At 46.8% G+C, this 13,331-nt stretch overlaps 2 protein-coding genes across 4 annotated transcripts; both read right to left on the bottom strand.

Moving 5' to 3' along the window:
- Positions 1-23: 23 nt before the first annotated feature.
- On the bottom strand, positions 24-6,072 carry LOC144152005 (EEF1A lysine methyltransferase 1). Of its 3 annotated transcripts, none has more exons than XM_077683189.1 (5): positions 5,885-6,072; positions 4,983-5,103; positions 3,540-3,622; positions 1,737-2,011; positions 24-353 (listed from the first exon to the last, which is right to left on the bottom strand). In XM_077683189.1, the coding sequence occupies exons 1-5, from the start codon at positions 6,055-6,057 to the stop codon at positions 220-222; spliced, it is 786 nt and encodes a 261-aa protein (XP_077539315.1). In that variant the 5' UTR covers positions 6,058-6,072; the 3' UTR covers positions 24-219. The 3 variants fall into 3 exon arrangements, with proteins under 3 accessions (XP_077539315.1, XP_077539317.1, XP_077539316.1); XM_077683191.1 differs by lacking the exon at positions 5,885-6,072 and adding an exon at positions 5,391-5,502; XM_077683190.1 differs by lacking the exon at positions 5,885-6,072 and adding an exon at positions 5,169-5,490.
- A 1,306-nt stretch (positions 6,073-7,378) lies between these two features.
- Positions 7,379-13,306, bottom strand: Rpl13a (ribosomal protein L13A). Its single transcript, XM_077684204.1, has 6 exons — positions 13,221-13,306; positions 12,374-12,446; positions 12,117-12,182; positions 11,786-12,033; positions 7,877-7,999; positions 7,379-7,527 (listed from the first exon to the last, which is right to left on the bottom strand). Exons 1-6 carry the CDS (start codon positions 13,239-13,241, stop codon positions 7,441-7,443), a joined length of 618 nt encoding a protein of 205 aa, XP_077540330.1. The 5' UTR covers positions 13,242-13,306; the 3' UTR covers positions 7,379-7,440.
- Positions 13,307-13,331: the final 25 nt, after the last annotated feature.

The following is a 13,331-nucleotide window of genomic DNA, read 5'->3' as shown; positions in this document are numbered from 1 at the left end:
TATTTTTGTCTTCACACAAAACACGCATTTTCTCGCACTTTATTACGGCATATATTTATTTTGGGCTTGTGGGACTTAGCTGCAAGCAAAAGTGTAAGTAATTCATTGCACAGCTGTTTCTTCCTTTTGGGCTTGAACTTTTTTCTAAAAAATGAAAAAAATACTGCAACTTTTTGGACTAGAGCATAAACAGGACTAGGTCAGACTACTTTGACATGTCTAGCAGCAAAATTCATCCAGGTTGTAGTTAGCGAAGCACTTAAACTCGTTGCCAAGCTTGCGCGTGTGCGTCGGCTTAAACTTGCAGGGCTGAAGTCCAAGCAGCTGCTCGGCAAGGCTCTCCATAACTGCACCTGAAAGCAACCACAACAGAGATGGACTCTACGTGATGACGCCAAGACCTAGCTAGAAAAGTGCTCCCCACATGAACATCATTCACTACAAATTGCTGCCCATTACTTCTCCTTTGAAGGCAACCAGTTTTTCAAGGCTGCACATAACATTATCCTCAACAGCTTCACGCTGATGTCTAGTTTAGAGTGCAAGGAATCAAGCACAGAAATATTTGCGGTGCCGCATGGAATCTGTTATGCAGAAAATTCCCGAACGAGTTGTACAACTAAATGTTGTTATTTTGTTAGCTACAGCTCTGGCAACATTCGCTAGTCTACGATAGTAAATAGTGATTCATTCTATCACTCATGGCAACCTTGCTTTCCAAGCAAAGCACACGCTGCACAAAAAAAAACTTAAAAACAACAGATATTAACAATTGGGAACTGAATTGAAAACTAGCGCAGTTCTTGGTTGTGCACAAAAGCTTGTGCAGAACTTGCCTTGCTTCTTGTAAAAGCTTGCTTTAAAACAGTGCCTGTCCTGTCATTTCTTGTAGCGATCCATCTTTTTTTTTTTTTAAACACTATGTGTTATCAGCAGACTCAACACCTAACCTTCACAATAAAGTTTTTTTTTTTTTTCATACCATGGCTTTTTGTATGTGGAAATGACAGTCTGAACGAGTTTGGGTACACATTGAGCAAATTGTTTATCAAGACTGCGTGCCTTTAGTTCCATGACAGTTTGAGTGAAGCAGTCGGGACATAAATGATGAAGCCCAAACCCTTCGTTTGAGAAGTTGGGCTATATGATGTTGAATGGACGTGAACTCTGCATCTCACTTGCTCTCTGGCCTGTTTGTTCGATGCCTCCAAAATCTAGATGCCTTACAATAAACACAACACGTGCACACACCACAGCTGCATCTCATTTTTTCCTGATAACAGCAGCCTACAAGCTACAGCACCGAGGTGCATGTAAAACACAGCTGCCTCTTGCACCTAACAGGCATACCTGGTCATTACCCAGATGTGTGTTGTGCAATTACTGCCAGCACAGAGCACTTAAACCAGACTGTCTTTTCAACAGGCTTGTACAAATCAAAGTTTTCTATGACTAGGGGCTTTTGCAAGAGGTAAGTTTGTGCCAATGCAGTTTTCCCTCGATTCTACTGCCCGATTTGATCTCGAAAAGGCCCAAAGTTTGTTCCAATTAAGCAGAATTTGTGTTAGCGAATGTATAATTAAAGGAAAAACTGCACGAACCATGTAGGCAGATTGAATGAACCAAAAGTTCGTTAGCCAAAATAAATGATATTGTTATTGTATGTACCATTATAGCTTGTACACAAGCAGAGAGCACCACAAATGCAACAACAATGTAGCTACAGTAGGCCTCACCTGTGCAAAGGATTGTAAAAGTGGGCTGAAGGAACTTGACTGTTTCGGACGTTTTCGACAAGCATTCCTCGGAGAGAAACGGAGGGTCGAGCACCACCACAGTGAATCTGCCCTGCCAATCACTGGGTATTTGCAGGGGCGCATTGTAGTCGTAGTACAAGAAGTCCTCCCCGTAGCATTCAAATCTCCGGTCATATTCCAGCAATTTGAGCTCGTTCGCGCAGCCCAGCTCTCGGAGCTTCGCGTACAACGTCGGACATGATATGCAAGCAATCCTGAAAGTGCAGAAAAGAGGGGAGGGGGGCCTTGTTTGAATCGCGTTGCTTCCAAGTGGCTGCAGTTAACTTTTTTTTTTCGAAAGAAAGCTTTCATTAATAGCGACTACACATATGGCAGAAAGAGTCGACTTGGCTATGTAATGGGCAAACCAGCTTTTGAAAGGAGGAAGCTCTTTTGTGGCAGACCTGTAATGCTGTAAATCTCCAGTGCTGCTGAAATAATCACTAAACTAAATCGGTAAAATGTCCACAATTGTGCTGCACTTAGCTTTGCCTTGTCAACTGCTTACATCAGCACTTCGCAGGTTGGAGTGGATAAAACTGTTTTTGGGTACATGATGTTGCGGCAGGACTGCGACTCTCTCTTTTTTTTTACAGTAACCACTCCAGGTGAACTCGCAGAGACGAGGAAAGTATGTCCCCACTGATCACTGGCGTAGCCAGAAATATTTTAAAGATGATAGTCTTTCTTGGGCTACTTAAATCCAGAAATTTTGGTCTGTCTGCATATCTGTCTGTCTGTGACTCGATTCAGCCGCCCAGCCAAAGTAAAACAGTGAAACGAAGTCTGCGCAATTCACCGAAATCTAAACGTCTAAGTCCGGTTTGTATGTTCATACTTGTCAACATTGCTGAACAATACATTACACGAATATAAGACAGAATATTAATACACAAGGGATATTTACAGTGTTCCTTTATAAAAGAATTCATAGATGCTTGATTTTTGCGAAATGAAATACTACATCTACTGCAGAAAAAAAAAACCGCACCACTATAGCTTCTGGCAGCATTTTAAGAATTCAAGTGGCAACAGTTAAGAAATTAAGGTTCCATTAGATAGGTTCCACATTCTGCTTGGAACACACATGGACTAGGGCAACGTGGTTCTATAAACAATGAAGTAGGGCGCCTCGATTCACACACATCTCCGCTGTACAGCAGTGCTGGCATCGAGGCACCCGGCCTGGAGCAGTGGAACGCGGTAAACTTAAATTGACCTCAGCAAACCTTTACCATGTTTACCTTGGGAGGAGCGCGACGCAAGAGGGACACCATGAGAAGTGAGCGGGAAAGCGAAGGGAGGCATTTACTTGGCAAATGTCGGCAAAGACTATCTTGTGGACATTTGCAAAGAAAGGAGCAGTTACGCGGCCACTTTTTCTGGGGGTTGTTATACCCTGCCGGTAAAAAAAATAAAAAAAGACAGTCTGCCACCAAACAACATCTTATTTTCACTTGCCTATCTAATCATCGTTTTTACATTTAAATTTATTAGAAGAGGTGTGCAAAAAGCATGGGCGAAAAGGAAAGGCAGAAAGGAGGGATGCAGATGCACCACTTGTAAAATTTTGGGGGGGTGTTCTGACACCGAAACTGACCTATTTCATCTGGGGTGAAATGCCGAAATTTACCTTTTGAATACATCCAAGAAACGGGCAAACGCGAGATCGCCTTAACAGAAGAACACCGCGCATTAATCACATCTGTAGGCTGAAAACAATGGCTAAAAATTTGTGCTTACGCTCCATCAGTTCCGGCTGCCCGCATTACTTCCTTTGCTAAGGCCACTGCAGTTTCATCGCTGTACCAGAACTGACTTAGTTGCTAAAAGGAGAGAAAGAGAGAGAGAGAGGGAGGGAGATGCAAAAAAGAAACAGGCATTAATCTACTACTCCCACAACACAAAGCAACAACGACAACAAAAATGCAGAGAGAAGGCAAGTCTATCACCTAGTAAGTGTACCACCCAAGCAAGCTAGTAAATGCAATTTATTTTTCAACTTCATTGCACGCGTGTGATATGCACATGCCAGTCTTGTCGTCAATCCACACAGGTGATTAGAAAAATTAGCTTTATTGAGTACCGCATGCACCCAAGATTGTATTGCTAGGTTTTCGTTACATTTTTAATACCACGCACCACAGTTCGACACAGTGTCAGTCAGTGCAGCCTAACTTACGTCAGGCACATGTGTAAACTGTCACCTACTGTTGTCACCACATCACCATCAGGCAGTTAGTTTCAAAATCATGAAATAAAACAAAATGCAACTTGACTGAACTCTTGTAGCTCTGCCAGCACGAAATTAGGAAAAGGGTCCTTTTAAGCGCGAAAATAACAGACATTCGCTACCAACCAACTAGCTTATACCCACGCATTGTTAGGAAAAGTGGGATACGTATGCAATCTAACGGTGAAGTCCACCCCTGATTTGTCTGCAGTGGTAGCTAAATTGACAAAATATATTCACAAAATTGAACCTAAAGCAAGCAAATACGAATCGACCATTGAAGACACAAATGGTTCCCACTAAACTTACGTTTGTACATTTTCTTCCAGCTAAATATTGTCAGCTACAGCAAATGCCCATTATACAAAAAACCTCTGCATTTGAAATCTTGCTTTATTTGGCAGGTTTGGTGGCCCCCATTGTACGCAATAAAAAATTGTCTCCGCTTTTAACCAAGTATCGCTTATAATGAAATATCAAACTTAGACATAGCGAGACCTTGGCTGCTTGTTTGTTTGTTTCCCACGGAGGGAAATGAGACAGTCTGCCACCACACATTAGTAAAAAATAGGATCTGAGGACCCCCGTTCCCGTGATTATAAACAATAGTTTTTTGTTTGTTTTTTACCTACACTGTCTAAACAGCGTCATGCATTGGCCACGCCAATACGAAGTCTACACGCAGGTAGCCAGTTTTAGAGAGAAAATTGCCCCAGTGAGCTTTTTTTTATTTCCCCGCTCCTCGCGAGTGAAAAACGAAATTCGGGGCGGGATTACGGTACTACTGCTTATGATGAAGAACGATAACATTTCATGCCAAGTAGTAGTACAGTGGCTGTAGTAGTAGTGCCACGCTCTTGCCCCCTCCCCGTGACGGGCGCAGATGAATGCGCCCAATCTTCAAATATACGTTCCAGCACTTCTGGATGATAGGGAAACAAACACACACGCACCCAGTCTTCCTCCGGTACGGGACCTTTTTCTTGCTTCTCTCGCTCCCGTAAAAATTCTTCTAGGGCGGCTTTCGCGTAGTCCGAAAGTTCCGGTGGACCCTCGTCGTCCGATTCATTCGACCTGCACCAAGACGCGCGATTAAGTGTCGCCTTAGTTGCTTTCTGATTATTTTACGTGAAACGTACCGGGAGGCTGTCGTAGCAGCCATAAAAAAAACTGGTTTTCCTTGCTGGAGGTCCTACTGTACTACACACTTCTGCGTATCAATCAGGAATACAAACGGCCACCGCCTTTACAAAACCGGTTTTTTTCTCCCCTAGGCGACTGGCTTCGCGCTACTCAAAACCGGTTTTAGGAACAGATAACGACTCTTTAATCCTCGAAGAAAGCGACGTAACAAGCCTTACTTCATTCTTTTAAGCTAAGGCTACTAAAATCGAGCCCACGTAAAGTGCGCCGTTACTACTTTGCTTTTAATGCGATCTCATGTTGTTCTCATGGGCGCAGCCATATTGTTGATGCACATACCTTTGAAGGCGCCGTAAAAAAAATGCGAGATGCCGTTTGGCGCGTCATTTGAACCCGCCCCAAGCTACACGTTCAAAATCCAAGTTGCGAGAAGCCGTTTGGCGCGTCATTTGAACCAGAGTTACTCTATTTTTGAAGAACTCTGATTTGAACCCGCCCCAAGCTACACGTTCAAGTTGCAGATTTGAAATGCCATTCAGCACGCTTGGTCACACAAGAAACACTAAATTTGCAACTCGTTTGGTGAGCCGTAAACCGAACTGAATTCCCGTGGCTGTTACCTAATGCGCAGCCTTCAATGGAGATGTTCCCTCGTACCCCCACCATAGCAGTTCTCAACCACTGGAATCATTAGTATGCAGTAGGCATATACCTCCAATGCTGCAGCTGACTACATTCACTGAAGGGCATTCGCGGCACCCCCCGTTTTTCTGTGCAGCACTGATCAGTCCAACAGGTGGCTGACGCCCTGGCCGGAGGTGCTGCTCCCCAGGAGGCGGTCCCTGCCTCCCGCGACCCGAGGCCCTTCGACGCCGCACAACCCATCCTGGCGCGGGAGGTGGAGACGATGCACCGGGACTCGAGTCATCAGCGGCCAAGCTCCACAGGTTTTGCCTGGCCGCATCAGCAGCAGGAATGCCCGCTCCATACTCCGCATGCGGCTCGATTGCTGCAATGCGGCAGCCCGCTTGCACCGACAAGGCAGCCAATCGTCCCCCACATTACCTGACTGCCCAGAGCCCGAAACCCTGGAGTACCTGCTCTGCTCCTGCCGCCAGCACGATGCGTCGAGAGCAGAGCTTCGCGCCGCAGTTGAGCGTCTCGGGCTGCCCAGCTACACCCTAATGGACCTGCTTTTCCCGACGGGAAGCTCTGACTTCTCCTGGCCTTCGTCGAGACCGACCTCATCAAACGGCTGTAGCCCAACCAATGCCTGCCAGGTAGCTTTACGCACTCCTTATCTTCGTCCCTACTTGTTCTCACCTATCCCCTTGCATTCACAAAGACTGGGTTGTATGCTGAACACCCAAATGAGTTCAAAATATCCCCAGTACACTTCTTCACTTTCTATTCCAATAAATCACTCAAACAGGATAGCAAAAGCACATGCAGTTCTGCACCTCAGAAGTAGCATGTTTCGAATATTCAGACATCAGCCCCCAATTGGAGAAAGGTTCTACAGCTATCTGCACAGCCCTCCATGTAATCAAAGGGAACCAGTCGACCAGCGCCTCGGCTGCACCTGGTTCACACCATGACGAGCCACTTGCGAAGCCACCAACCCAGTGGTCCTGCTGGTGTGCTTGGAACACACCTGTTCCTTTTACAAAACTGCCACAAGAACTTTGCCATTCAGCCTCATTGGCCATGGGGTATATCCAGTACAATCATGGTTTGCACCCGAACAATGAATTCTCCCCCACCCTCTCCATTTTTCGGTAGTGTACAATTCTCCAGGTTGTCATAAGGATGCTTGCATACCCCTTAGGTTGATTTTGGAGTGGGGCACAGTTAATCACCTGCAATATCTTGTATTGCACTGCGGCAAGCTTGCACTTCAGGTACCACAGCCCAGAAAACACTTGTGCTGTCACTGCCTGCCTTCACGCAGTTGGGGCTTGCTCAAAATGTACACGACTGAACTCCACCAGAGGCCTGAACACAACTGTGCCCAATGCCCAGGTAATCTCATGCCACCCAATGAAAACAAACAATTCCATGCAAATGTATCGCCTGTACTCTTCCCCTTGTACTCCAGAAGAGCAATTTTGTCAAACCTGAGAAAGCATGCTGGAAACCTTCCACGTGGTGCTGCTAAACATTTGTGCAGAAATAGTGTAAACAGCGCACTCTCCATTCCCAAAAATAGACAGGAGGGCACAAGCAGCACCCACTTTGTGCAACTTTATTACAGTTCCGTGATGCCACTCAAACGGCGTAGCCATAGCTCTTGATGACCTGTGCCATGGGCTCGATCTGCTTGGTGGACAGCTCCTTGGCCTGTGCGAGCAGTTTCTGGAAAGGGGAGAGAGGACGCAAACCTTTCAGCAACGCCTCCAGAGAAACAGAGCCACAGGTTAAATGTGACACGGGTTCTCAGTCAAAGTCTTGATATCACGGAAGTATCAAACAATGTAGGTATACAAGCATCATGGAGTTTACAATTTCAAGAATGCACATTTTCAAGCTGCATCCCACAGCCTTGTCAAACCACTAACATTAAGCCACTGTGAACTCGTCGCACACTGCAAAAACAGCAGTGCTGCCTGCCAACGTAGGTTAAAAAACAAAGGCACTGCGGAAAAGCAGCTTGAAAAGGAACACTCCCTGGGCATGCAAGCCACAAAAGGCAAGGCCACTTTACCCTGTCAGTCTTCTTGGCCTTGTAGTAGAGTGCAGCCTTGGCTTTCCTCTTGAGCTCAAGAGACTCGATGACGCTCTGGTACTTCCAGCCAACTTCGTGGCCCAGACGCCCAAGGGTGCAGTACTGGGGAGGCCACCAGAGGGAATGGAAGCATTAGCAACAGGAGAAAAACAGAACGTGACAGGCCACGCACCGCAGTGAAAGATCAGCATTCAATGTTGATTCCATCGCCCTCTCAGGGGGCTCAATGTAGGTAAGGAATAGAAGCTCATCACTTGGAAGAACAGCACACTTTAGACGTTCATATTTGGGCTGGCACTCCAATGGCTGCTTATTGGATCGCTTGGATCTTGACAGATTGTCAAGCCATTCACCTGTGCATTAATTTCTTCCAAGAGGAGGAGACTAGAGACAACTATTCATTTCAAAATTAATCAACTCCATTTTCGCTTGCTTATATATGACTATCCAGAACTTATGAAAAAAAAGTAAGAATTCACTTGAATAACATGCAACAACCCTAGAAATTGCCCTTTGAATTTCCTCCCAATTTTGAGAATGAGCAGTATCACCCAACACCACAGGTAGCTGACTGCTTGTGTGGCCTTTTGTGGTGGGTATTCCACATTTTCCACTTTCTGAAGTGTGATGTCATCAGTCAGCTTTGTAATTTCACGAGAAAATCAAGTTCCCAATCTGATATCAGGGGGTCTTGCTGTCCTATAAAGTGGGAACTCGCTGAAGTTTTAAGTCTTAAAAAAAAAAAAAAAAAGTGACTGGCGTTGCACCACTACGAAATCGTTACTAAATGTGGGTGCCCCCAGCAGTGATTTCTACTGCATAAACATCACATTGTGCTGCCGCCACTGGCCACGAAGGACTACTCTAGAACTGCATTACAGAAATGGGCAAGTTCCATGATTGACAAGAAAGTAGTGCTAGCATATTCACAATAGGCACAAGCATGATCACCTGCTGAGCTATCTCGATATTCTACCACTAGCCAAAGCCACGTCCTCCCCAAAAGATGTTCTGGAATATCTCCAAAGTTATACCTCGACCACTAAAGCTGTCACTACCAACCTCGCAACAGTGACCAGTTAAGCAGGTCGACACAACCGCAACTTGTGCAACACGAGAGTTCTAGATTAGGGAACTCGATGCAGGCACTGCAAACTATATCCGTATAGTCCCATGCTACATGAACAATTTGAGATCACAATTTGAATTTTTTTCTCCACTGGGTAATGTCCATTTTCAGAGTTCTTTTGCTGGCTTTTCTCAGTTGCAAGCCATGAAAATTGGCATGGATGTCCCTTAGGATGTTTAGTACAAAAAATTACTTCTGCAACTAGTGCTTATATTTATGACAGTAAAAACGAAGGAAATACAGGCACAGCACTAGAAATTTTTGGGCTAGAGAAAATGGAAGTTAAATTTATGCAAAGTGAGGCTCACCTTACGCTGAAAAAAATTACAGTACAAATTTCTTAGACCAGAAATGTTCTCCAGAAAACATTCAACAGTAAGCTGAACTGATGCCTGCCCTAGATCACTAAATCCCACACCTTTACAATTAATTTAGATAACGAGGAAAAAGACCAAACAGTGGCGTTTCACCGACTACTTTCCTCATGCAATTGGCACCCAGTGACAACACCAGGACGCTCTCGTAGTGGCACTTGTAGCTCAGTCTGATCATTCCATCTTAAGGGGCCCTGCAACACTTTGTGCTGCAAGTAAACCTGCGCGACGTTTAGATTACACCTCCAGGAATACCCGAGCCAAATATTACACATGCACGTGAAGCGCACAAATCCCCGTGAAAGTCGCGGAAAAGTAAACCGCTCTCTCTTCAATTCCCATTATGCACTCCTGACATGGCCTGAATGATGTCATTTGGGCCATGGATGTCCTATTGGCTGTCGCTGGTCAACTTCGCGGCTTATTTCTCACATTTCCTCTGACGATCCGCCTGTTTTACGGACTCAATATTGCCCTTTCAACAAGGCCACTCGACAACAGAAGTTTATTGCTTCAAAAACACCCTACCAGCCTGAGCACGCGCTTGCAAGCGGGCAGCCATGCCTGCATTTTGTGGCACCAGACTGGAAATAAACCCCTCCACGTTGCAGATAAAACTACCCGGCCGGTGATATATCAGAGTCCGCTGAGAAAAACCCACCAGCCGCCCCTCCTCCGGGAGAGAGCGTGCAGCTTACGTTGCGTTGTCCACGGTAGAGTTTAGAGGGAACAATTAAGGCCCAACCACATGCAGCGTATTTTCGGCGTCGCGCCAGCGTCAGCGTCGTTCGGCGTCGACGAGCGTCAGCGCGCGCGCCAAAATGCATGGCGACGCGGGCTGACGCTCCGGCGACGCCGATATCTACGCTCGGCAGATCTCGGCGCGAGCGCCGGAAGCGGCGCTGGTGCCAGTTTCCGGTTGTGCCAGTCCGTCTCGCAGTTTTAATGGCGGCCGACATGCCGAAAATCAACGCTGAGGCACTAATAAGTGCAGTCGCTGCCCGCCCCGCTCTATGGCAGGCTAAACATAGAGACAACAAAAACAAACACCGCAAACAGGCGTTGTGGGACGAAGTGGCAGCAGCCGTGGCGCCCGTGGCGAATATGGCGGCACACTGTTGCTCGAACGAAAGGCTTTCGTCGGCTTGATTCAGCCGGCAGTTTTTCTTCAGCATTTAAACAACGCAGTTGGATGCGGTTTAGCAACGTTATCACTTCAGTGCATTTATAAACAAAAATAAACGTTTACTTTAAAGCCTAATTACAAAAAACTCTGCACAACTTGTTTATGTTGGCACAGAGCTAGGCAAGCAAGTCTGGCAACACACACAGACGCAGCGTCGAGCGCGCACGCCGGCGCGTGATTTCGCCGGTCCCATTCGGTTACTCGCCCTCTCCTGCGGGCGCGCACGTTGACGCCGAACGACGCTGACGTTCGCGCGACGCCGAAAATACGCTGCATGTGGTTGGGCCTTTATGCACAATTTCTCATCGCGAGTAGTTTAAGTGATGGTGAACGGATTTTCACAATTCTTGCGTGAGGAGATTGCTGGAACAATAGACTTTACACCAAAATACATTCAGAGTAGTCGATGGTAAGTGTTGCAGGGCCCCTTGAAATGCTAATGTCCAGTGAACACTAAAAACTAACATTCCTCTTATTACATTCAAACATTGGGGGCACATCACACCTAAGGTACACTTGGGCTACAAGGCACGCTGGAGGGCTCGAATAATTGACCACTTGGGGATCCTTGACAAGTGAAAACCACTATACATGGGTGTTTTCGCAGCCACCGTGGCCGCGATCAAACTTGCGTCCGTCGACGTAGAGCACAACCCCTTAGCCACTAAGCCAAACGTATGCTTATTGCACTCCCCGCTGATGCCACCTTTTTTTTTTCTAGTGCCAGGGCTTGTGCCCGCCAACAGTAAACTAAGAAATGGCGGTCAGAAAGGCTCCTTAACTGCCTCGCCGTCAAAAAAACTCATGCGCGAATAATTCTAGCCCTTCAGCGCCTCCCGCGTCACATGAATGCCACAAAGGCAGGTGCACACTCGCGAGACTAATCTGCAGCAGGCAAAGTGCCTTAGTCTACTTTTTTTCTCCATCTTTGGTACCCATTCACTGGTAGCCATGTGCTCACAACATGGTCAGTCTTTAGAGTCTCTGCTTTTTCCCTTTGTAAGCTTCTTTTGTGCGCACGTACTAACGAACTCCCCATGAGCTGTCAAAAAAGTGGAAATAACGTACAGCACTAGTAAGCATAGCTGCCCTACAAGCAGCAGGCTGAGTGTGCGCTCTGTTTATATGCCCGAGACGACAGCCAAGGATGGCAGATTGTGCGCGGATCGCAACTAGAAAAAGGCGTCCACTCCCGTTACCCTGCGTCGGGGGTTGAGCCGGAGCACGCGGAGGGCCGAGGGCACCACCATGCGCTTCATGCGGTGGTAGGGTGGCGGCACACCCTCGAACATCTTCAGCCGGTCCAAAGCCAGGGATCCACGCTTGGTCTTGTGCGGCAGCATACCCCGCACCGTGCGCCACAAGATCTTGCTGGGCGCCCGGAAGTGGTACGGGCCGCGCGCCGGGTTCACATTGCAGCGCTTGCGCAGGAACGACAGGTACTTCACTGCAATTACGTGAAGGCAGAGGTACGCCGTTAGAATGCGACAGGTAAGGTGGGGTTGAGAAGGTGAGAAAATGTTCACTCACACTTATTCCTGAAGAAACTCCCGGAGATGCAGATGCCCTCGCATCGTACCACGACAACGCGCTGGCCTGGGAAGTAGAAACGACACGCAGGTTGTAGCAACGGGCCGGAGAACAGCAGGGACGCTTGGGACATGCTTCGAAAACTCAGATGGTGATGCATGGTTAAAGGGTATAATCACACTGCTTTCATACGTGTGGATGTGAATTTATCATCATGTAGGGCACAATGTGGAACGAAGTTTGCGAAAAATGCTTACCATGCAGCAGCGTTTTCGCGATCAATGCTGAGAGACGGCCAAGCAAGTGGCCTTGGCCGTCGATGATAATGGGCTGAAAAAAGAGTTTGAACACATGATCAGGCAAAACTTGCGCCATGAGGCATATTGTAGAGCTGCGGACTTCGGCCAACCGAACTGATATCTTGGCGTACCCCAAGCGAAGTCTGATAATCACCAACGAAATGAAGGCGTGTAAGGGAAATGCTGCTCGCACCGGCAGTAACCCCGCAAAACTAATTTGTGGAGAACTAGCCGCGAAATTAGCTCTAATGACAATTCGCTCCACGTGGAGTTCAACAAAGCAGTCCTAAGAATCCCCACAAACGAATCGAACGTATGTATACATTGGCGGGCTATTAAAAAATTATAAATGCGACCTTCGTGCGAAGTCTCAACGAAATTTCGAAGTGCTTCTCGCACGGACAAGCAAGAGCATGAGCCATTAGCAAGATTACCGGCGTGGTAGCCGATAGGCCTAAAGCATGCCGCAGCGTCAACAAAAAACTACACAGAAGTGACAGCGAAGCCAGCTCGTGGAAACAAACTTACGGAACTTCAGGCACAATTCTAATATTTACCATGCCATTATGTCAACGAAGACATTGCTTGGGCTCCATTCAACGCATTCATATCAACGAGGTATATTGAACTAGGGCACATCAAACGCCACGTGAAACGAACTAAGCGGAAAAAAAGCCATTTTAAGAATGTACTGCATTATGCTGAACGGTAAAGTAACTGTCGACGAATTTACATAGAAAGGGACCGGCAAGCAAAAGAAACTCCTTAAGTCACTTCAGAGCGAAAAAAAGTCAGGAGCGCACACCTTACGTGAAAACCCACTCATGACGACGGGTGAAAAGGAACCTTGCAACGGGGTTCTCTCCGAATGCCACACGGCGCCCAATGTAGCCCGACAAGTCAATGTACATTCTCA

This window comes from Haemaphysalis longicornis, unplaced genomic scaffold, assembly GCF_048455015.1.
Source record: "Haemaphysalis longicornis isolate Haplotype H1 unplaced genomic scaffold, Haemaphysalis longicornis Haplotype H1 scaffold_9, whole genome shotgun sequence".
Lineage (NCBI taxonomy): Eukaryota > Metazoa > Arthropoda > Arachnida > Ixodida > Ixodidae > Haemaphysalis > Haemaphysalis longicornis.
Note: the sequence above shows the minus strand (reverse complement) of the source record. Positions and strands in the feature narration are given on the sequence as shown.

Bases quoted from the DNA above. Each gene is read 5' to 3' on its own strand.
- LOC144152005 (XM_077683189.1), bottom strand. From the start codon at position 6,057: ATGGGTTGTGCGGCGTCGAAGGGCCTCGGGTCGCGGGAGGCAGGGACC. The intron at 3,623-4,982 runs GTGCGTGTGTGT...CTCTCCTTTTAG, and splicing joins CCGTACCGGAGGAAGACTGG to CAACTAAGTCAGTTCTGGTA. The intron at 354-1,736 runs GTGAGGCCTACT...GGTTGCTTTCAG, and splicing joins TTTTACAATCCTTTGCACAG to GTGCAGTTATGGAGAGCCTT.
- Rpl13a (XM_077684204.1), bottom strand. From the start codon at position 13,241: ATGAGTGGGTTTTCACGTAAG. The intron at 12,447-13,220 runs GTGTGCGCTCCT...CTCTTTTTTCAG, and splicing joins TGAGTGGGTTTTCACGTAAG to CCCATTATCATCGACGGCCA. The intron at 8,000-11,785 runs GTAACGGGAGTG...TGGCCTCCCCAG, and splicing joins GGCTCAACCCCCGACGCAGG to TACTGCACCCTTGGGCGTCT.